Source organism: Pteropus vampyrus, unplaced genomic scaffold (assembly GCF_000151845.1).
Source record: "Pteropus vampyrus isolate Shadow unplaced genomic scaffold, Pvam_2.0 Scaffold303, whole genome shotgun sequence".
In the NCBI taxonomy this organism is placed as follows: domain Eukaryota; kingdom Metazoa; phylum Chordata; class Mammalia; order Chiroptera; family Pteropodidae; genus Pteropus; species Pteropus vampyrus.
The window spans coordinates 320355-341785 of NW_011889084.1; the positions used below are offsets into that span (position 1 = coordinate 320355).

General features: G+C 44.3%; 2 protein-coding genes and 1 pseudogene across 2 annotated transcripts in view; 2 read left to right on the top strand and 1 right to left on the bottom strand.

Moving 5' to 3' along the window:
- KIAA0556 (KIAA0556 ortholog) overlaps positions 1-2762 on the bottom strand; it is a 179175-nt gene extending 176413 nt beyond the window's left edge. Inside the window, exon 1 of the mRNA XM_011376974.2 lies at positions 2693-2762. Within this exon, the coding sequence (XP_011375276.1) occupies positions 2693-2699 (7 nt within the window). The 5' untranslated portion in view covers positions 2700-2762. The remainder of the gene's footprint in view (positions 1-2692) is intronic.
- Positions 2763-2921: 159 nt separating this feature from the next.
- The window catches only part of GTF3C1 (general transcription factor IIIC subunit 1), a 74148-nt gene continuing 55638 nt past the window's right edge, over positions 2922-21431 (top strand). The window contains exons 1-6 of the mRNA XM_023521464.1: positions 2922-3199; positions 5341-5550; positions 9644-9820; positions 10461-10604; positions 12678-12774; positions 16792-16915. Coding sequence (XP_023377232.1) covers positions 2979-3199; positions 5341-5550; positions 9644-9820; positions 10461-10604; positions 12678-12774; positions 16792-16915 — 973 coding nt within the window. The 5' untranslated portion in view covers positions 2922-2978. The remainder of the gene's footprint in view (positions 3200-5340; positions 5551-9643; positions 9821-10460; positions 10605-12677; positions 12775-16791; positions 16916-21431) is intronic.
- On the top strand, positions 16331-16449 carry LOC111730238 (annotated as a pseudogene).

Sequence of the window (21431 nt, forward strand, 5' to 3'; positions counted from 1 at the left end):
GATGTGACTAAGCAGTCTTCTTGAAAATGGTCTATAACAATGTTTCTTAAAATGTGTTCTGCAGATCCTGTGAGGAAGAGGGGTTCCCAAGGACAGAACTATTCTCCTCACAATTCTAACTTTTTCACTGTGTTATTTGCACCAATGATGCAAAAGCAACAGTAGGTAAAACTGCTTATAGCCTGAGTGGCTAAAAGGCAGTGGCATCAAACTGTACTAGAAGTCATTATGCTCTTCATTGTCATGTACTCACGATAAAACAAACAAAAATTATTTTCATTTAAGAAGGTCTCGATGAAACAATAAAAGTTAATTGTATTAATTTTTGACACGAATACAGATTTTTTAACATTCTGTGTGAAAAAATGGGAAGTACACATAAAGCACTTTTGCTACAAGCCAAAGTACAATGGTTGATCACAGAAAACACTTGTGTGATTGTTTGAGTTGCCAGCTGAACTAGCCATATATTGTGTAGAATGACATCTTTACTTGAAAGAAGAGCTAACAGACAAACTATAGTAATTCAGACGTGGGTATCTGACATTTTTTCAAATAGGAAAGTAGTGAGCCTTTCACTTCAAGGAAACAACTGAGTATTTGTTGCCAATGATAAAATTCAAGTTTTCAAGTGAAAATAAGTAGAAAACTTGTTTCTACTACCTTAAGTTTAACAGCTTCCCAATACTTAAACTTTTTTTTAAATGAGATAGGTGGTGATATTAATGTATGTGATTTTTTTTTATATTGTGTAGTAATATGCTATTTGATATTGTGTAATGAAACTTCCAGTGTCAACATTTGGAAGAGTTGCATAATTCAGTAAAATAACATTTTCCAAATGACCAATATCTAAGGTTATAAAATCAAACACAGGTAATACACAGGTAAAATATCCAATGGAAGAGCAAGGTAGACCAATGGATTTTAATGTAACAAAGTACAAAAGTTTACCAATATGGTTTCAGATGCCACATTGTGATCAACCTTCAAGCAACTACAACTTACTAAGTTTGGTATAGTATCAAAGAAGAATGTATACAGTTATCTAAAAAGGCAATTAAAATACTCCCTGTTCCAATTGTATATCTGTATGAGGCTTGATTTTTTTTTTCATATTCATCAGCCAAAATAACAGCACAACAGTCTAGTTACTGAAGCAGAAATGAGGTTGTAGCTATTTTCTATTAAACCAGACATTAAAGAGATTTGAAAAAAAGTAAAAGTATGCCACTCTTCCTACTAATTTTTTTGGGGGAAGATATAGCTGTTTTTCATGAAAAAGTATTATTTATATTCAGAAGTAATGGGTTGTCATTTTTAAATGAATTGTTGAAAGTTTTAAGATTTTCTTGGCTTTCATTTCTGATATAGTAAATATCATCAATTTAATATACATAAACAAAGCTTTTTTGAGATAAGAGTATAAAGGTATCCTGAGATCAAAAAGATCTGAGAATTGTTGTTCGACAGCAGCATCACGTTGACCTTTCCACATGATAATGTGGCAAATGACATTTTATAGTACCTCTGAAGTACAAAAGGGCAAAGACGTCTTTTAAACACACAACAAATGGTTCATTTAAAAAAAAAGGTTCTACATTGCATTAAGTGGATATCATAAAGGAACAAACTCCCCAAAAGTGAGAGACAATGGTAAATTAAGAAAAATGATTTGAATTCTAGCACAGACTCTGTCAAATCTCTCTAGACATTAGCCTTCCCATCTACAAAATGAAATATCTGAGGAACCTATTTTTAGATTACTTCCTACTGTCAAATCCATGATTCTAATCAGGGACCCCTAAATGGTAGCCCACGCCTGGCACCTGGCCTTCAGACTGATTTGCTGTCATGGCATTTTGAGAAGAGCCCCAGTAAAATAACTGGTTGGAGCTTCCCTTTCAGAAGAATTGATTTTCAGTCACAGCCCAATCCAGCCCACTAGACTTGCCCCTGCAGATATCTGCATTTGCAACCTCTGGAATGAAGGGCCTCTAAAACTCCTTTGAAATCCCAAACTCCACAATTCAGTTCCAAAGACAGAGCGTCTGGGTTCCTGTCTCATTCTGCCACTTGCTGGCTGGCTGATTTGCGGCAAGTTATTCAACTTCTCTGAGCTCCAGTTTCCTCATTTGTGAAATGACATGACACTCATCTCAAAGGGCTATTATGAAGCTTCGCGAGGTGTTGCTTGACAGCACTTACAGAGTTCTTGACACTGAACAGTGCTGTTAACATCGAAGCACAGAGAGCATTCCCTAGACTCCTCCCCCCATCGGCCCCCCACCCTGCTTACTAAGTCCCATTTTCCAGGAGCAGATGACTGCACTCCCCACGACGACGCTAACTCCCATATCCCAAAGTTGCACATCCTAGGACACACAAGACCCTCCTCAGGCCTCTACTCCTCCTTTCCCTCCCTAAATCCAAAGCCCTTTACTGGGCCCCCGTCAGTACCGGCCTCCTACACGAACACAGCTCGGTACAGAAGCAAAACACTGACCACCCTCCCCAAGTCTTTTTCCCCATCCCGGACCCCTAAGGCTCCATTTCCCTCAGACCGGAGACCACCTGGGGTCAGGCAGTGGTGGTACAGGGGTCTGTGGCCTAAGAATCCGCCTGGGGGGTTGCCTCAGGAGGAATGAGATTATAACTACTTGACCTCCTGGAGGGGCCCACGAACACTCACCGTCCATCCTTAGAGGTGGCGGTTCCGGGTGCTCCGACCGGAAGCGACCTCTGCACTGTTTGCAGTTCCCCTGGTTACTGTGGGGCTCCCGACCAATGGCGGTGTAACTCCACCGATTGGGCCCGCCCCCAAGGTGTGACGTCACGCAAGCCCGCTGGAACTCCTCCTCCGACTGGCGGGTCTGACCCGCCTCCCGGGGCTGCCGATCGTTGTGCGCAGGCGCGCCGGACAGGGTCCTTGGCGGCTTGGTGCGCAGGCGCCTCGGGCGCTGCCAACTGAAGTCGCAATGGACGCGCTGGAGTCGTTGTTGGACGAGGTGGCCCTGGAGGGGCTTGATGGCCTTTGTCTGCCCGCACTGTGGAGCCGTCTGGAGACGCGAGTGCCGCCCTTCCCGCTGCCTTTGGAGCCCTACACGCAGGAGTTTCTGTGGAGGGCCCTTGCCACGCACCCGGGCATCAGCTTCTATGAGGAACCTAGAGAGCGACCCGACCTCCAGCTCCAGGACCGGTCAGCGGCTTTGGCCCTACGGGCGGGTAGACGGGCTCAGAGCCCGGGGTCTGATGGAGCGGGGAGGGGACCAGGTTCTGACTCGAGAGGCGTAGGGGAAGCGGGTAGAGCCGAGGGAGAACCGGTAGTCCGATGAAGGGAGTAGTGTAAGGCTGATTTGGGGTTCCTCAGGCCTGGTGGGACCCAAGCGTCTGATGGAGCAGGGAGTCATCATCTGATGTACTATGTGAAGTCCTATTATGTCCACATGTATGTTTGGGGTGATGGTGAGCAGGACTGGGGGGATATTCTTGGAGCTTCAGAGAGTATTTCCTCTAAAGTGGAGGGTAGGATTGGAGTGGGAAGGCAATTCAGATCAAGACTGGAGACACTTGAGTTCAAACCTTTATTGGGCATTCATCCTTCTGTGCTGGATTAGTGGGCCTAAGGCAGCTAGAGATCTGCGTAACAACAAGCTTAGCAATAATAATAATAATAGCTAGCATTTATTGAGTGTTTATTATTGGTCTGGTACTATTTTAAGATCCTGTTCTAGGAGCTTCAGGAGGTTAAACTCACTTCATCCTATGAGGTGGATGCTGTTGAAGATTTGCAGAAGAGGAAAGTGAGTCATAGAGAGAGATGAAGTAACCTCTCCAAAGTTATGGAGATTATAAGTGACTGAGTGTTGATTTGAACCCAGGCCAAGTGTCTCCAGACTCTGTGCTTTTAAGCCAAACTGTGAGGGAGAGGAGAGGTTCCCAAAGGGAATAACTGTCCAAAACAACACTTCAAGGTTGGATTTAGGTGGCCAGTTGGCAGAGTATTCTGGACAGAGAACAGCAAATGTGAAAGCCCAAAGGAAGAAAATAAGTTTGGTTGAAGTGTAGACTTGGAAATAGAGAATGAGGAATAATAGTCGACACTTATATATATGCTTATTGTGAACTGGGACTGTTCTAAGATCCTGACATGTGGCAAGTTATTATTTTTTTACAACAATCCTAGGAGGTAGGTATTATCCCCATTTTTCTGAAAAGAGAATTGAAGCACAAAGAGGTTAAGTGACTTGCACTAGGTCATCAACTAGCGAAGGCATAACCCAGAATTTGAATCCAGGAAGTGTGGGTACAGAATCCACTCTGTCCTTAACCAAATTGGACTGGAGAGGTAATCAATGATCTCTTCATCCGCTTAAAGAGTTTATCAAAAGGACAGATGGAAGCCTCTGAAGGCAGGAGTAGACGAGGCAAAGAGCAAAGTTGAGAGATTTGTAGTAATTTAATCATGAACAACCCAGGCATGGTTTAGCTTACCATAGTAGAGGTGAAAATGAAGAGGAGAGGTGGATGGAATCAAGACATGAGGAACAACCAAGACAATTCAGTGACTGATTGGATGTGGGGTATAAGGAAAAGTAGAAATCAAAAATGATGCCCTTCAGTTCCTGATTTGAGAATGAGAAGTTAAATAGTACAGAGGTCACAGAGCAAAGAAGAAAGGGTTCAAAAGTGTATATGGAATTTAGCCTCAACTAGACTAGTGTAGGACGTCAGCAAGATTTCTGAGAACTTGACAAACTTGGTTGACTGGATAAAAGGAGAAACACACGTCAAGTGCCTCTCTGGTGTTGATAAGAGGCAGCTGGGAGAGTGAGGTGGTGCCAAGGAGAGACTTGTGGAAGGTGGGACGGGATATTTGGGGAGAAAAAACAGTATTGAGGATTCAATGGTGAGAATTGTTAACATGCAAGTATTAATCGAAACCATAAGAATGGATGAAGATTACTAGAGAGATAACTAAAGAGAGGTAGAAAGATGATATCTTAAAGAGGGAAAACTTTGAATTATTAAGTCCAAACCTGATGGTTTGAAAACTAAACACAAAATTTGGAGGGAAACCAAAAGACCATGACTTGGGCCAATATGGTGATTCTGGTTCCAGCATTCAGCTCTGGAGTGGATTTGGGGAATCCTGGAAAGGCCTGTGTTTTCTAGAGCAGAAAATACTGCTTGTCAAGATGATCTGCATTTATAAGGCAGAAAGACTGAGTGATATCTCACTCCTGCTCTCTGATCTCTGCAGGAGGTTGTCAGAACACGCCAAGCATGTATTATTTCTAAAGCCGAGTTGTGGTTTGATATTTGTGCTTTCCTCCTTAGGTATGAAGAAATCGATTTGGAAACTGGCATTTTGGAGTCCAGAAGAGACCCAGTCCCTTTGGAGGATGTCTACCCCATTCATATGATCTTAGAGAATAAGGATGGCATCCAGGGCTCATGCCGGTACTTTAAAGAGAGGAAAAACATCACCGGTGACATCAGGACTAAGTCTTTGCAGCCCCGTTGTACAATGGTGGAAGCCTTTGGCAGGTAACTTATTTACACTGTCAGAAACTCATGGGACTCTTCCTGCTTTGAAGGGTTGAGTCATATCAATGTGCTGAGGAGAGGGCTCCAGCAGACAGACAGAAATTGAAAGTAAACTGACAGGTAGGAAAGAGCATGAGGAATGAGAGCTGGGCTGGGGTGGAGGAAGGGTAAAGTCAGAGCACAAGGACTGGTCTGCAGCCTCGGTGTCTGTCAGAGTACATCGTCTCCACACAGGCTTAGTGTGGGGGTGATGCACTGTGACAGACGCTGAGTGCATCTTCTTCACTACCTTTTTTGCCCTGCTCCTGTTTGGGGCTAATTTTGCTCAGGGGATCTGCCTGCCTTTCCATTTGTATCCATAGTCCTAGCACAGGTGGGCAGAGCAGGCAGCTGTCATGTGGATTGGTGCCTTTCATTCTCTGTCCAAGCTGGGCCCTGCGCTTGGGGGTCAGGATGCTTCTCTTCCTCCTCTTCTCCCCTCCTTCTCAGCCCAGCTCCTGTTCCTCGTGCTCTTTCTTACCTCTGTCAGTTAACTCCTCTTTCTCCTTTAGTTTCAATTTCTGCGTGTCTGCTTGTGCTGTCTCCCCAGCACATTAATTTGACTCACCCCACTTATAACAAGACCTTCCCTTGACCTCAGGTGCCCTGTAACTGTAGCTCTCTCTCTCATGGCTGCAGCCATGTTTTTTTGGAAGAAGTAGCTGTACTCTTTCTCCCTCTTCACCTCCCCTGCACTCCTCTGCCCACGGGGGTCCTAATTTCTGCCTTTATCACTTCACCAAAATCTTATCCTCTAAGACCCCTATTAACAAGCCTGGGACACTGTTAGGCCCTTAATCTCCTTGACCCCTCGACACCATTAGAGACTTTTGAAGGTTTTGCCCTGTTGCTTCCTGCTCTGTTTTGTTTTTCTGTTCTAGCTAATCCTCACCAGCTCCTTTGTGGACTCCCAACTTCCTTCCGCCCCTTAAATGTTGGCTGCTCTCAAGGGCTCTATCTGATCCCCAGACCTCCTCCCAAGTGCCATGTGTGATGTTTCAATAACCTGCCCCTCTTACCCAGTGTACCCAGAAGTTAGAGCATCACTCACTCTTCGTTACCCCAAACCTGCCTTCTCTCTTTTCTTTCCTCTTTTGTTTCTTTATTCTGGTCTAGGGCAGCCCCATGCACCTGAATATATAAGGCATAAACTTGGGTTCTCTCTGGGCACTTTCACTCCCTGAATTCTACATTCAATCAGCCACCAAGTCCTGTGGAATCAACCTTCTAACTTTTTCTCAGACCCCTTTTGGTCTCAAATTAATTTCACCGCTTATTTTTAAAAGTTTAGATTTTACCTTCTCGAAACATCACAAGGTCTGGCTGCACCGGCACTGAATTGTTACTTGACAGCATAGGTCAGAGCCATGAACCGTGTCCCATGCAGTTCCCCACACCCTGCGGCTGTCCGCCCTGCTGACCATGGCCCTTCAGGCTCTTTAGGAAGTAGCTTGTGCCCACCCAGCTGCTTGACCTCAGCCCCCTCAACTTGCCCACTTCTCACTGTGTTTTGGCCTGAGCACGCAGGCTTATTTTGGTCTCAGCTGTGGCATGTGCTGTTCATTCTGCCCCAGATCTTCATATCACCACCTGCTTCTCTTTTTTCAACCTTCAACTCATCTCCTTGAAAAGTGCTCCCCATTGTCCAGGCACCATCATATTACTCTTTTCGGTACCAAAAATGGTCATAAGTGTTTTTTATGTCACTCTTTCTTCACCAGACTATAAACTCTTCGGGGCAAGAACTCTGTGTCTTATTCATAGCTATAGATCTCTAGGGTCTAGACGATGTCTGGCACAAAGTTGGCTCCTAAAAATGCATGTTGACTCATTGATTGCCTATTAGGTTTAAAGTTGTAACCCCTGACCTATATCATAGGATCTAAACTCCCTAGCATGTTATAGAAAGGCCATTCAGGATGTGGATTCCCACTGACCCTTCAAACTTTCCTTCCTTCTGCTTTCTAGCTTGCCACCACACCCCAGCCTTTCCGGCCATGTCACACCACTCACGTCCCAGAGCAGGCATGCTCCTTTATGCTTCTAGGACCTTGCAGCTTCTTATTCCTTACCTTCATCCACCTAGCTTCTTGCTAACTCAAGAACTGCCTCTTTTGAGAGTTTTCCCTAATTACTATGCACACGCCCACGTCACACACATAGGCTTGAATTACGGGTCCTCATATATGTCATTTAATAGCCTCAACCACCAGAGCTGCTCTCTGTCAGAGCAATTGTTATGTCAATCATAGAGTAATTTTCTTGTCTTCTTCTTTCAGTAGACTATGAACTCTTTTCAGTAGACTATGAACTCCATTTTTATTTATCTTGGTATTGCTGGTACTTTGCATTGTGCTTAATCAGTGTTTACTAACCTAGATGATGCCCACAGTCTGCAGACTGAGCTTAGCAGGAGTCATTGCTTCAGCTAATTGGAAACAGCGGATTTATGATAACACAGGGGAGTAATCTGAGTACATTTTTAAAACAGCAAATCGATTCCCCTCTTTTCAAACTTTCTTTTCCCAGCAGGCTTCTTCCAATTTAACTGAACGAGCCTGTTTTGAGAGCATAGGTTCTAAGTTTGTGACATGCAGACACAGAAAGTGGACTGACTCTCACATGTGTTCACAGCCACATCCTTTTTAAGGATGAACTATATGGACTTCCATGACTCTGCAGAAGACCAAATATAGGTTACAAACAATGTGAAGAAAGCTGCAGTTAAGTTAAAATGAAGATAACCTCTTCTTTTTTCTTTTTGTTTCGTTGGTGGTAAAAGTGAAGTGATTTGAGTGGGTGGGAGGAAGGAGAACAGTCAGACTGAGTTTGATGTGACTTTGAGGTCAGCCATCTGTAAACAACAGGCTAAAATGAGTAGATGCTGGCTCAAGCCCACGGGCCATATGTGGCCCCCCAGTGGCTCATTCACCCAGGAAAGGGAGCTTCTCTGACTGGGTATATCTCGATGCCAAGGAGTGAGTGAGTGTGCACTGGGTTCATTGCCTGCACACACTCATGGGATCTCTGCTGTGGGGCTTGGGCCCCAAGAATGTGTGCATGGAGTGGGCCTATCTGCCTAAGACGTGTATGGAAGTTAGCAGGCAAGGCACTGCGGTGGAACCTCAGTCTTCAGTGTGGGACCTGTCAGGCCTCAGCTGAGATATCAGTATCCTCAGCCGTGATATCTCATTGCCTTGCTAGGAAGTGTTCTTGGCCTCTTTTTCAGGTATTATTTTTCATACACCAAGTCAGTGGGAGAAACTAATAATTTGTCCAAGGTCTGGTCTTCAACGGACTACGAGTCCACTGATTACACAGTTCAGTGTTTTTGACTCTGAAGTTTGCTTTATCTGTCTAGTTCAGTAGAATAGTTCATTCGCTTAACAAATATTCACATAGCCCCTACTATGCACCAAAATCATTGTAGGCACTGAGGATGTCTTTCTCGTGAACAAGTCGGCAGACAATATGCCCCCTTTTATAACACTTCTATTTGAAGGAGAGAAAGATAGGAATGTCTGGAAAAAAATTTGTGTGTGTGTGTGTGTGTGTGTGTGTACATACGTGCGTGTGTGTGCGTGTGTAGCGCCATTTCTAAGAACGCTGGGTGCTGCAAAGAAAATGGAAATGGTCAGGGGTGGGGAATGGTTACTATTTCGGGGAAGGCCTAAGGAGTTGACATCTGAGCAGTGACCTGAATGATAAAAGGAATCAGTCACCTGTAGACCTTGAGGAAGAGCAGCGAGCAGAGGAAACAGCTTATTTCAGGACCAGCAGGGCTGTTGTGTGTCAGGGGTGGAGCTGGGCTTTCAGTTCACATGCCCTGCAAGGCCTGGGAGGGCTTTAAACAAGGAGATGATGACATTGGCTCTGCTCACCCTGAGGACTGCGGCACTAAGACTAGAACCAGCTTAACTGGGGGATTGTGAGCCTCTAAGAAGCAGAAAATGATCATACTCCAAGGTTCTGCTTTTCATATTTTAATTTGAATTAAATTAATTTTAATTTGAAATCAGAGTAATTTCTTCATGTGATTATTTCTGATTTGCAGGTGGGGAAAGAAACTGATCATTGTTGCCTCCCAGGACATGCGTTACAGGGCCTTGATAGGCTTGGAGGGTGACCCCGACCTCAAACTCCCTGACTTCTCCTACTGCATTTTGGAGCGGTTAGGCCGGTCCCGGTGGCAAGGGGAGCTCCAGCGAGACCTCCACAGTACTGCTTTCAAGTAAGGGATGACTGTGTCTCTGCTTTAAATGATAGGGCTCACTGATCATCGTGCCCTTCCCCCACACCAGAGCCTGCTGACTTGTCTTTCCTGTTCTTATTCCTGCCAACTCAGCAGTCCCTAATCCATGGTGATTGGGAGCACAATCCTCTCTTTCTGAAGAGACCCTGGGGTGACCATGTAATTTAATGTTCCAACCTGACATTTTGAGAGCGGAAGGTAGAGCTGATGAGAAGGGACGTCAAGGAAATGAGCATAAATCGGAACCTTCTGGCAAATTAGAGTGTTTGGTCACCCTGGTTACGGGCCACTACAGGATTAGAGAGCCATATTCGATTATCTCCTCATATTTGACCAACTCCTCATTGTCTCCCAGCCCAGCTCTCCCTTTCTGTTCTGTTTCCCCTGACCTCTACTCCCATGTCTCCAGCTACCTCTTCTGGAGATCGGGCCTGCTCCTAGGCTGAGACATGGCTGTCTTTTCCAAGGCCATTGTCTCATAATGACTGTATTCACACGTTGTCTAGATAGGAGGTGCATATCTCCGGTGTTTCTATCCAGGTGAAAGGCTCTCTACCTTGGTGGGTAAAAGCGACCAGCAGAGCAAAATGACACTACCCACAGCCTTCCTCTCCTCTAGGGTTGATGCTGGGAAGCTCCACTATCATAGGAAAATTCTGAACAAAAATGGGCTCATTACGATGCAGTCGCACGTGATCCGATTACCCACTGGAGCCCAGCAGCACTCAATCCTCCTCCTCCTGAACCGGTTTCATGTGGACAGGTAAGTGTGTGTGACCAAAACACTGTTAAGTCTATGCTGCAGCCTTGTCTATTATGCTGTTAAAAATCGAAGGCCAAATCAGAACACGAGTATAGCCTTTTTTTAAAAAGATATTTACTATTTCTGATGGTGAAAATAAGTCATGCTCATTTAGAAAACCTGGAAATTAAACAGAAAACAAGGAGAAAAAAATGCCTTAACCTCACAGCCCAGCATTAGGGACTGTTAATATTTTGATGAAAATTTTGGAGAGTATAAAAATAAAAGTGAATAAGTCAAATTTGATTTGCTATGATGACAGAGTGGAGGTTGCATTGTATCCATTTAAAATTAGCATGTTCTTAACTATCATAATCAACTCATGTATGAGATGGTGAGGTTCTACTAAATGATTACTATGCACGATGTTGCTATTTAGCCGTATATCATAGACAGTACATCAAGCTGATAAAATTTGCATAGTCCCTTCTGAGAACCAGAGTCTCTGGGAGTGAGTTTCTGACTCTTTAATTGTCCCTGTTGGGGTATAGAAATGGGGGAAAGAAATGTTCCACCACCCTGCAGAGAGGCCTCAGCCTGCACTCCACCACCCCATGCCCTCCTTCATGGGAGGGGCAGAGCGCAGGCTGAGGAAGGCTTGAGCTGGTACAGGGCCTAGGATAGTGACCCTTGGGTGAATCAGCTGTGAGCCCCAATGCCTGGCCACCAGTGGTCTCCACTGGAGGTGGGCAGTGTCGAGAGAGAGTTAGGAGACAGTGGGCAGGCCCTTTTGCTGGATCACAGGGCATAACTTTGATTCTCCCCTCCCAAATTACAGAGGCCTTGCCCTTTACCCAGTGGCCAGGCACACCCTCGGACAGGGAGGTGGAGTGAACACTCAGGACTAAGTATAAGTTTTAAAGTTTACAGTGCCAACTGCATAGCACAGGGATTAGCCCAAAGAAAGTGCTTGATATATGTGTGTAGACTTACTATTGACTAAAGATTTCCAGGAGTGAAAATGTCACTCTGAATTTGTCTTCAAACCTGTTTTGGTAATTATACATTAGAATTATGCTTTGGTGATTTGCATGTTAATTATTTAGTCATACTGTCCATTGGTTAAATACTTTTATCACTAAACTCATAATCAGTGTGTCACCTGTAATCCACAAAGAACATGCGGTAGCAGCTGTGGGTAGAAGAGAAAACAATGGACTAAGTCAAGGTCTGACTTGGGCAAGGTCACTTGGCCTCTGAACCACTGTTTGCTCTTCTATAAAATGGCCGTGACACAGTACTTGATTCTAGTTTCTATGTAGTAAATATTTGCCTTCATTTGTTCTTTCATTCGTTGAGAGGCAGTAAAAATGGGGAATTGGATGCAGTCTCTGGATCTTCTTGACCCTAGTCTGTGGGCAGTTAAAGCCAAGCTCTCCTCCCCCTACTGCAAAGGCTCCTCCCTGCACCCCTCCCCCAGCCTCTCCCAGGCACACACACTGGGGGGCCCTTGTCTCTTGAATAGTAGCTTCCTTTGGTGGCCTTTAGCTTGGAAGCATTTATTGTGACATTCACTTCATAATAAAAAGCAACCGAAGGAGGGCTCCATCATGCCCAGTGAAGTCTGGGGTAGAAACCAGGGCTTCAGAATCAGAGAGGTATCGCAATCTAGGGCAGAGAGCACTGGATTTGAAGAAAAAGACCTAGGTTCACATCGCGGGCGTGAATTTTAGAAAAGCTTCTTAACTGCTTTACAAAATAACCCCCTTCCTCACCAAGTGATTGATAAGGAAATATATATAATGTGCCTCCTAAACTTTAAGGTATTATCAAAATATAAGGCATTTTAAAGAATCATTTCAGTAAAGTTTTAGCCATAGAGTATAGTCTGTATACTGCCACTAGTTAAGTGCCCTTGGCCATGTGACCAAACCAGTCAGAGCCCCAGCCTCTCCAGCTGTAAAGTTCAGGAATGGATCTCTGAGACCCAAGTCCAAAGTTCTACAGTTTGCTGTATTGTCATTTAAATCTTGCCTTGGAAAAATAGGTTTAGCAATAGGTTTGAAAAATTCAACCGTTTTGTGTTTTTCACAGGAGAAGCAAATATGACATCCTCATGGAGAAGCTTTCGGCGATGCTGAGCACACGGAGTAACCAGATAGAGACACTAGGAAAGCTGCGGGAAGAACTGGTGAGCTGTCTGGGAGCTTCCCATGTGCGGGGCCGAACTGACCTGCACCACAACCCGAGATCGCCGTCTAGTGTAGATTGAATGAATAGCAGTTGAAAGCCCTGTTATGCTTGGCTGTTCCTAACCAGGAAACAAGAGCAGTTTTCCTTTGTTTTACAGAACGAAAAATTGCCCAGTCCTTAATTTATATCCTTCTTGCTCTAGACGGCTCCCATTTTCCTCTGGGGTTTGCTCTATAAACGTTCGTATGAAGTGCTAACTCTGGGCATTTAGGTTTACTTCCGTAATCAAGCTTTTAATTTTGTTCCTAGTGGTTTTATGTTGAAATAACAGTGACTCTACTGATCAGGAGGTGAGAGGACATAGGGAGAAAAGCTATTACTGACCTGCTTCGTCTGTGGGCCCAAGAATAGAGGCAGCAATGAAGCGAGAATGAGAGGAAGAAGGCATGGAGGTAATACAGCCTCCGGTCTGATTTGAACAACCTTCAGTGGCAGTTAGGGGGAAAGCCAACTTAGAAATGGGAGAAAAGCAAAATTGCCTTGCAGGTTAAACAGAACTTAAAATTTAAAGTCAAAATTTTAGGGTAACAGTAATTAGTCCCCAAAGGAACATGGTGTAGAGTCTGATTGTAGACACCAGGATGATCCTTGGACTGCGTTGGCGAAGCTCTAGTCTCTGATTTCATTGTTCTGGGTGGAAGCAGTCTCTCCCCAATTGCTAGATTCAATGGCATGTCCAAGTCTCTTTAAAGTAGAGGTTACAAACCGAGGCTTGTTGCTCAGATTTGGCCTGTACATCGTTAAAAATAAATTTGACCTAGCATTTTTTAAAAACTGAGATTTCACATAAAAAATCTGTTTCTGGCTCCCCTTGAAATAGCAGAAGCTCTGGCAAGTGTGGGCCTTCAGTCTCTTGTGACAACAGTTTTAGATGGAGCTAGCTATGCACTGGCCAGCTCCCCTGAGACTCTCTGCTTCTGTCACCCCCAGACACTGAGGCAGAGAGTAGGTGCCATTTGTCATTACATGTGCACTGCTGTTTATGGTAGGAAAGAAATAGTTCTCTATCTGAGTCTCTATCAAAGGTAGAAAATAAAAAGTCGACTGTTAAGTCCTCTTCTTGAGAGGCCCTAATAGAAATGAAGAAAATTGCTTAATGAACGAATATCTGCCCACTTTGTTCTTTAGATTTCTTGTCCAGCCCATGTGGACATTGGAGACTGAAACCCTCTGCCTTACTGAGTCACTTGAGGGGAGAGGCTGGGCATGTCCAGTCTCAAGTCAGCACTGTGGACAATCTAAACAACAAGATTCAACTGTTACAGGGGATATTATTTCATTTATTCATTCAACAGAAACTTTAGTGAGTATTTACTTTGAGTCAGAACTGTGTTCCACACTGAGATGACAAAAAGGAATGAGGATAACAGGTCTTGCGCTGTCGTGGAGCAGCCTGACTGGAGGGGCAGAGATGAACACACAAGCCAGAGCGCTACTTAGAAAGATGTGTCTGAGCTCCGTGAAAAGAGAGATGTACTTTCTCCAGAGATCTGAGAGAAGCTTTGTAGAGAAAGTTGCAGCTGAGCTGGGCTTTGAAAATTAAGTGTTGCCAAAGGAGACAGAGGAGAAGTAGCATTTCCAGTGAAGGAGGATGGCTTGAGCAAAAGTGTGTCATTGCGTGAGGCTGTGAGACTTGTCAGAGGTTGGCAGTCATCCAGTGAGCAGTGTACTTGGGCAAGAGTAGTAAGAGATGTGGCTAGAAAGGAGAGTTGGGGCCAGATAAGAAAGGTCTTGAGTGCCAGGCAGAGGAGGTTGGACTTTAACTTTTAGCCCGATAAAGTGCTGGTGGTAGTTTAGAAGTAGAGAAGTTGCCAGAAGGACATGAACTGGCAGACTGACGGGAGATGGGAAGTGTGGCAACGAGGTGGACGCTCTTGCCTCGGGCTTGGTGGGTGACTGGCTGGAAATGTTTGAGAGACATTTTGGAGGTGACACTAGCAGGACTTGGTGAGTGACCAAAGCCAGGATGTAGAGCCAGTCTCACCTGCTTGCCCCTCCCAGAAGCAGACTGGAGCTTGAGGGCAGGGACCATGTCTAGTCCCTGCTGACCCCCTCTGCGAGGAGAGTGCCTGGCCCAGCGTGAAAGCTCAGTAAATATTTGTGAATGAATTTACGCATGAAATGGAGAGTATAGAAAGAAGTTTGGATGAGGAGGAGACACACAGCAAATTTGATTTCAGGACTTATTGAGTATGAGGATCTTCTGAGACATTCACTTGGCAGTTAGAAATAGAGGTCAGAGCCACCTGGCAGGATTTAGTGAGTACTTAGCCTGTAGATGTGGTCGATGCCATGTAGATGCTAACTTTAGTGGGGGGGGGAGGTCTCCCACTGCTTCTTTCTCTTTTTGCTGGCAGATTGTGTGAGCCCTTGCTGGCAGCCCCCCAGAAGGCAGGGCTACATCATCCTCCCTCACTTAGTATGGGCTGGGGCTCAGGACCATATGCTGAGGGCTGGAGTTTGATGAATGAGTTTCCAAAGGGCCTTTCCATGATGCCAGGAGCACAACTAGATTAACGATAGATGCCATTTCCAAGCCAGTGAGTTTGAATGAGCCATATGTGAGTCATCCGTATTTCTTTGATAGCCATATGTTCTGCTGCCCAACGGCTGGAGAGCTGGCTGGTCTGAGGGTTGATCACATATACGTGGTGGCAGCGGCCCACAGACATTTACTCCCTCTCTCTCCCCAGAGTGTAAGAGGAAACCTGTAAGACTCCACTAACAACTCTTAGTCGTGAGGCCTCCTGTCATTCAGCCCGTAACTTACAATAGTAGTAACTTGTCTTACTGTTCAAGGGGTTACAAATCCAATGCCAGCAGTGGCAGGGAGGGCAGCGTAAATGAGTAAAACCGTTCAGGTGAAGAAGTGGAGAAGTATGGATTGATATCAATGTAAACTCAAGAAATATTTAATTATCCTTTTAACTTCCATAAGAGAAAAGCAACAGAAAAACGGTGAAAGATGGGAACTGACTTTCAGCCATTGTGTAAGGGCCTCATGGGAACGTGAAAGCCATGGCACTTCGGGGACCCGTGTGCCAGTCTGGAGGGAGCAGCTGTCCTGGGCTCCCCCTGACTGCTGCCCTGAGGAACCAAAGTCTTGGGATTTGTTGCCAGATCTTGTTTTTCAAGAAAAGTCAGAATCTGAATTTTTATATGAAATTTCTCACTTTTCAATGTTGGCAAGTAAATTACTTTAAAAAATATATAAAGAGAGAGATGAAAAAGCATGGCCAGTTCTGGAGGCTGCTTGTTGGCAACTCGCTCAGTTCAGATGCACTTATGGTAATTTGGGTTGTACCACTTTGCAGAAATATGAGTGACAAGGTGGATGATGAAACTACACAGATTGACTAAAACTTTTTTAAACGTTTTTAATATTTTTCTATTTGTTCCACTGTCCGTAGGAGGGTGTGTGTGTTTGTGTGTGTGTGTGTGTGTGTGTGTGTGTTAATAATTAATATACTTACTTGGTTGAAAAATCAGAACAGATCTACGGCCATGCCACCCTGAACACGCCTGATCTCGTCTGATCTCGGAAGCTAAGTAGGGTCTGGCCTGGTTAGTACTTGGATGGGAGACCACCTTGGAATACCAGGTGCTGTAGGCGTTAAAAAAAAAAAAATCAAAACAGTATGAAAAGGTATGCAGCGAAAAGTCTCCTGTTTCTACTTCCCTCTTTCTCATTCTCACTCCTTTGTATCCTTCCAGGATCTCTTTAGGAAAGTCTCTTTTCTCCTCTTGTAATCAAAAGGTAGAATTATTAATTCTGGACCTTGTTTTGTTCCCTTGACACGGTAGCTTAGCAGTCTTTCCTCATTAATACCGCCAGTATGTCCTCATTCAAAATAACCAGTTAGCTTAGGTCTGGAACTGGTATTCGTTTACATGACTCTTTAGTAGTTTCAGACACCTTGCTTGTACCTAAGAGCTTTAACTTTTGTTTTGGCAGGGACTGTGCGAAAGGACGTTTAAGCGTCTGTACCAGTACATGCTGAATGCCGGCCTGGCCAAGGTGGTGTCTCTTCCCTTACAAGAAATCCACCCTGAATGTGGACCTTGTAAGACAAAGAAAGGTAAAGACAGTCTTGGCCTCTCTTTCCTGGGCTGCATGGCCGGCTTTCATTCCTCCTGCCTAAGCTCCAGCTTATCTCATCACCTCTGGCTGCTGTGGGATGATTTCACATATTTTTTCAGCCCTTTATTCCTCTGTGCCTAACTTGGGATCTTCTATAAAAGAGTGCTCAGGAAATGATTGTCCAATGAACGCAATTCTTACTTCTGGCAAACATCTTTATGTAGCTGTCCCTCTAACGTCACAAATTCATGGTGTCCAAAGAACAAGTTCGTCTTGTCCTTCTTACACTAACTCGCTAAAGTACATAGTCTGTGTTGCATGATCCCATCATCTAGCCCCACTAGGCAGGAGATAGTATCACCATTTTACACATAAGACAATTAAAGTTCAGAGATGCTGAATAACCTATGTAAGGTTGAGCAGTCCATAAGCAGCAGAGGTAGGATTTGAACCTTCTAAAAAAGTTAAACTAGGGACAGTGGCCATACAACTTTAAAAACTTTCCTTAGTCCTTTATTTTTCTCCATTCCTGATTTTCGTATCATGCTATTTACCCCTCCTGATTAAGCAACATCATTGAAAAAACTAAAGGTCAGAGCTTTCAGTAAAAGATGATAGGCTCTTCCCAAATTCTACTCTAGTAATGATAAGGGATATAAAAGGAGCAAACCTGCAAGGACAAAGATAAGAGGCCAGGATGTGACAGCAGAGAGAGTTGTCAACAACATTTTGGTACCCAAAGACAGACAGACAAATGGTAACTGAGTGGATTGGGAAAGCTAAATGCCTATGAAGGGCAATAGCCTAGAACTGATACCTCTAAAACCCAAAATCAACTGAAAATATGAAGATTCCACATACCTTTGAAAGCACAGGTGTGGATGGGGCTGGAGACAGGAGAATCGGTCAATAGACTTTGTGGAAAGCCATTGCCCCCCCCAGGTCCCCTCCCCTTCTGTGCACATCCAGGGCAGAATCCCTTCCCTCAGAGACACAAGTCTGGACTTATCCCAAGAGAAGATGCACCAGAGGGATTCTAGACTCACAGACATGAGACCCAGCTGGGGACAGTGTACTGTGCTGAAAACGGGGCTTAGGTGACAGTCTCTCTGCACTAAAAGATGAGAGTCTCCTCACTGCCATTCCCGGTTTGGCTCTTAGAACACTGACAGCCAGACTTACAGTCCCCTAGGCCAGAGGCCGGAGGCTTCTTTTCTGCAGAAACTAACGAGTCCAAGAGAAAAGTCCTCTAGATACTGAACTTTAGAGGTTCTCCATCAAAAGAGCTGGCCCCTGCCTACTCACCCTTCATGGAAGCTCACTCAATTCTTCCTCCTCCCAAAACACCTAAAACACAGGGCTTTGGGGCAGCATTTTAATGCTTTATCCAACATCTGAGGAAATCTCTAGTATGGATGTAAGAGAAATAAGCAGACTTAGGAAATAGAAATATAGTGAGGAGCAGAAGCAAACGTTTAAAAATCCTCGGAGAGAGAAGAAAAGAGATTGTATCCATGAAACAACAATAAGAGACTATAAGGAAGGGACATGGCGGAAAATAAAAAAGAGCCCTTAGAAGTAAAAGAAATATGACTATTGCAATAAAAGATTTAGTGGAAGGGAAGATAGTGAGATAAAGTTGAGAAAATCTCCCAGAAAGAACAAAAACTCAAACAAGATAGAAAATGGGAAAGCTAAGTTGAAACTAAGAGGCTGAGCCTGGAAAGTTCAGCATTCACTCAATGGGGGCTCCAGAGAGGGAGGGAGGGAGGGAATGTGTCCTGGGGACTAGAGCGGAGGAGAGGATGAGAAATGACACCAGGAGTTTTCCCAGATCTGAAGGACTAAGGCTCCAGATCAAAAGACCTATCAGGTACCTAGCATAATGAACATAAAGAACCCTGCACCAAGATCCGGCATCCTGAGACTTCAGACATCTGGGGATAAAGAGCTTCCAAGGAGCAGACATCCGACTGCCCAGTAGTAACTGATGCTGGAAGACCTTGGAACAAGGCCATCAACATTCTAAAGGAAATAGACTTTCAATGTGCGCTGAATGGGGACAGACGCAACACTTAGCTCTGCCTGCAGAAGGAAGGCGTTCATACTCGTTGAGTGACTCTGAAATTCCAGTGTGAGGGAACTCTGTCTCTTTCCTGTTTCCTCACTTAGTGGGCTCACTGCCCACCCCGTCTAGCCCTGTGCCTGAGGAAAGTCTAGTGGAGGAGATGGGAACACACACATGTTACCACACAGCAAGTATCTAAACAAAAAGGTGCATCTTGGAGGAAGAGAAGCCCCTCTAGAGCAGACCTCATCTTCGAGTCCTTTCAATGATGACAAGTGTGTGACTGGTTGAATGACTGGAATTCCTCAGGGGAAAGAGTGGGTGGCATCATCCTTTAAGTAGACAGGAATCTAAGAAGTACTGCTGGGCCCTGTGGCAAGGAAGAAAAGGTTCCAGGAACCAAGAAGTGTGCTGGAGACTTAACTGTTGGAGGATTTGGAAGTGTGCTTATCTGAAGGTTTAAAATAGTCCTGACCTGTGGATCTGTTGTAAGAAAGGCATTAAAAATAAATAGACGAGTAATTTTATTTTTAAAGTGAAGAGAAACTAAGAAGGAAATATCCTTGAAGAACCTCTCTTGTTGGGCAAGCAGCTCTGGAGCAAAGCTTCTTCTAGGCTTGCAGTCCCTAGAAATTCAAACCAACCCCTTGAAAGTAAAGACACCTGGATGGACTGTAGTGTAAGACAGCCCTGGGCTAGATTTCTTGCTCTGTCACTCCCTGTTGGGGTGACCCTCAGCAAGTGTTAACCTCTCTGTGCCTCAGTTTTCTCTTCGGGATTATCTGGGGATAATAATACAACATTCCAGAGTGTTGTGGGGCTTCCAGGTGACAGCATATACAGAACAGAGGCCATAAGCTGGTGGCCCATAGGCCACATCCAGCAGTGCGTTTTGTTTGGCTCACAGTTTGTTTTAATTGAATTAATTTCTGGCATTTAAAAATCACCTAAAAAGTTAGCCTTTAAACTTCTCTATAAAAATAAAACTAGACAACATCGAACTGCATTTCTTTAACAGCAGTTAGCAAAGGCCGAGAGGTGCTGCCCCCTTTCCGTGGGGCCCGCCTTCCACATTCTCCAGAGGCACCTGCTTCCTGCTGTGGCATCCACAGCCAGCTCCATGCTGGTATGTTATCCACCTGACCTTGAAGGTATGATCATGCTCATAGGGCCTGTCACTCAGTGAGTGGTCCCAGTTATCTTGAGGCCTAGTGCTGGGAAGATGAGCCCTCTGAGGAGGGTCAGTACCCTAGAACGCTGCCTGGGTATTGAGGAAAGTGGTGACTTCGGCTCCTTACTCCAGATAAAGAGGGCAGGCACCCCATATAATGACAACAGAATTTTTAGATTGTCACATACATGCACAGTGATCCCATCTTAACTGTGCAAAGAGGCTCATCTCATCCCCATGGTAGTTAGTCTTGTCTCCCACCACTCTGCTGCTCAGTCTCATGGTCAACCTTCCCCTCACATCCCATGTCACACTGTCTCAGTCATTTGTGTGACTATTTCCAGTTATTGTGTGAGTTCCTTGAGGGTAGTGGCCATACCTCTCACATACTTTCCATCCTTAATGCCTATGCGGTGTCTGCTTGGAACAGAGTAGGTGCTAAATAAATGTTAAGCAAATTTAATTTAATTAGATGCCACTTTAGTTACTTTTCTTGTATAAGAGACAAGGGATAAATGCAGTGTTAGTCTTTTTTTGCCTTGAGCTTTGTCATCCAAAATTAACATAAAATCTTCCCTCTAAGGCATTATGGAGTAGATAAGGCTTAAATAATAAATAAAGATGATGTATTACTTCATGTAAATTTACAGGTGTGCCTGGATATCTATGAGTTGTTTCTAAAAGCCCATAAAGAGCTTGGATTTAGGCATATTTCAAATGCCTTACAGAAAGCTGCAGTGATCTATTTTATAAGAAGCAAAAAAAACCTTGGTAATGAAAACAGTCAACTTGATCTGATCTCTTTTGCAAATTTAGATTCATTTCTTCAAGTGTTTAATAGTCATCCTGTGTTTATTAAATTGTGCTGAGGACGGGGGAAGAGAGAGAGAAATTAAAAATGATCACGATTGGAAGCAGTTGACAGAAGTCATGCTCCTTGCGTCTAATGCCCGAGATGGTCATTTGAGCAGATATTCCAAGTTCAGTGACAAGGCAATGAGCATTGAAGAGGATGGGGTGGGAGTCCTAGCATCTGTATCTGCCTGTTTATGATGTGGATTCTTCCCACAGATGTTACACCATAACTCCTAAGAAATAAAACACAAGTTCAGCAAAATTTGCAGAAAACAAGATGAATATACAAAAATCAGTTGTATTTCTATACAATTTTAAATGAACAATCCAAAAATGAAATTAAGAAAATAGCATCAAAAGCAATAAAATACTTAAGAATAAAGTTAACAAAAGAAGTACAAAATGCATACTCTGAAAACT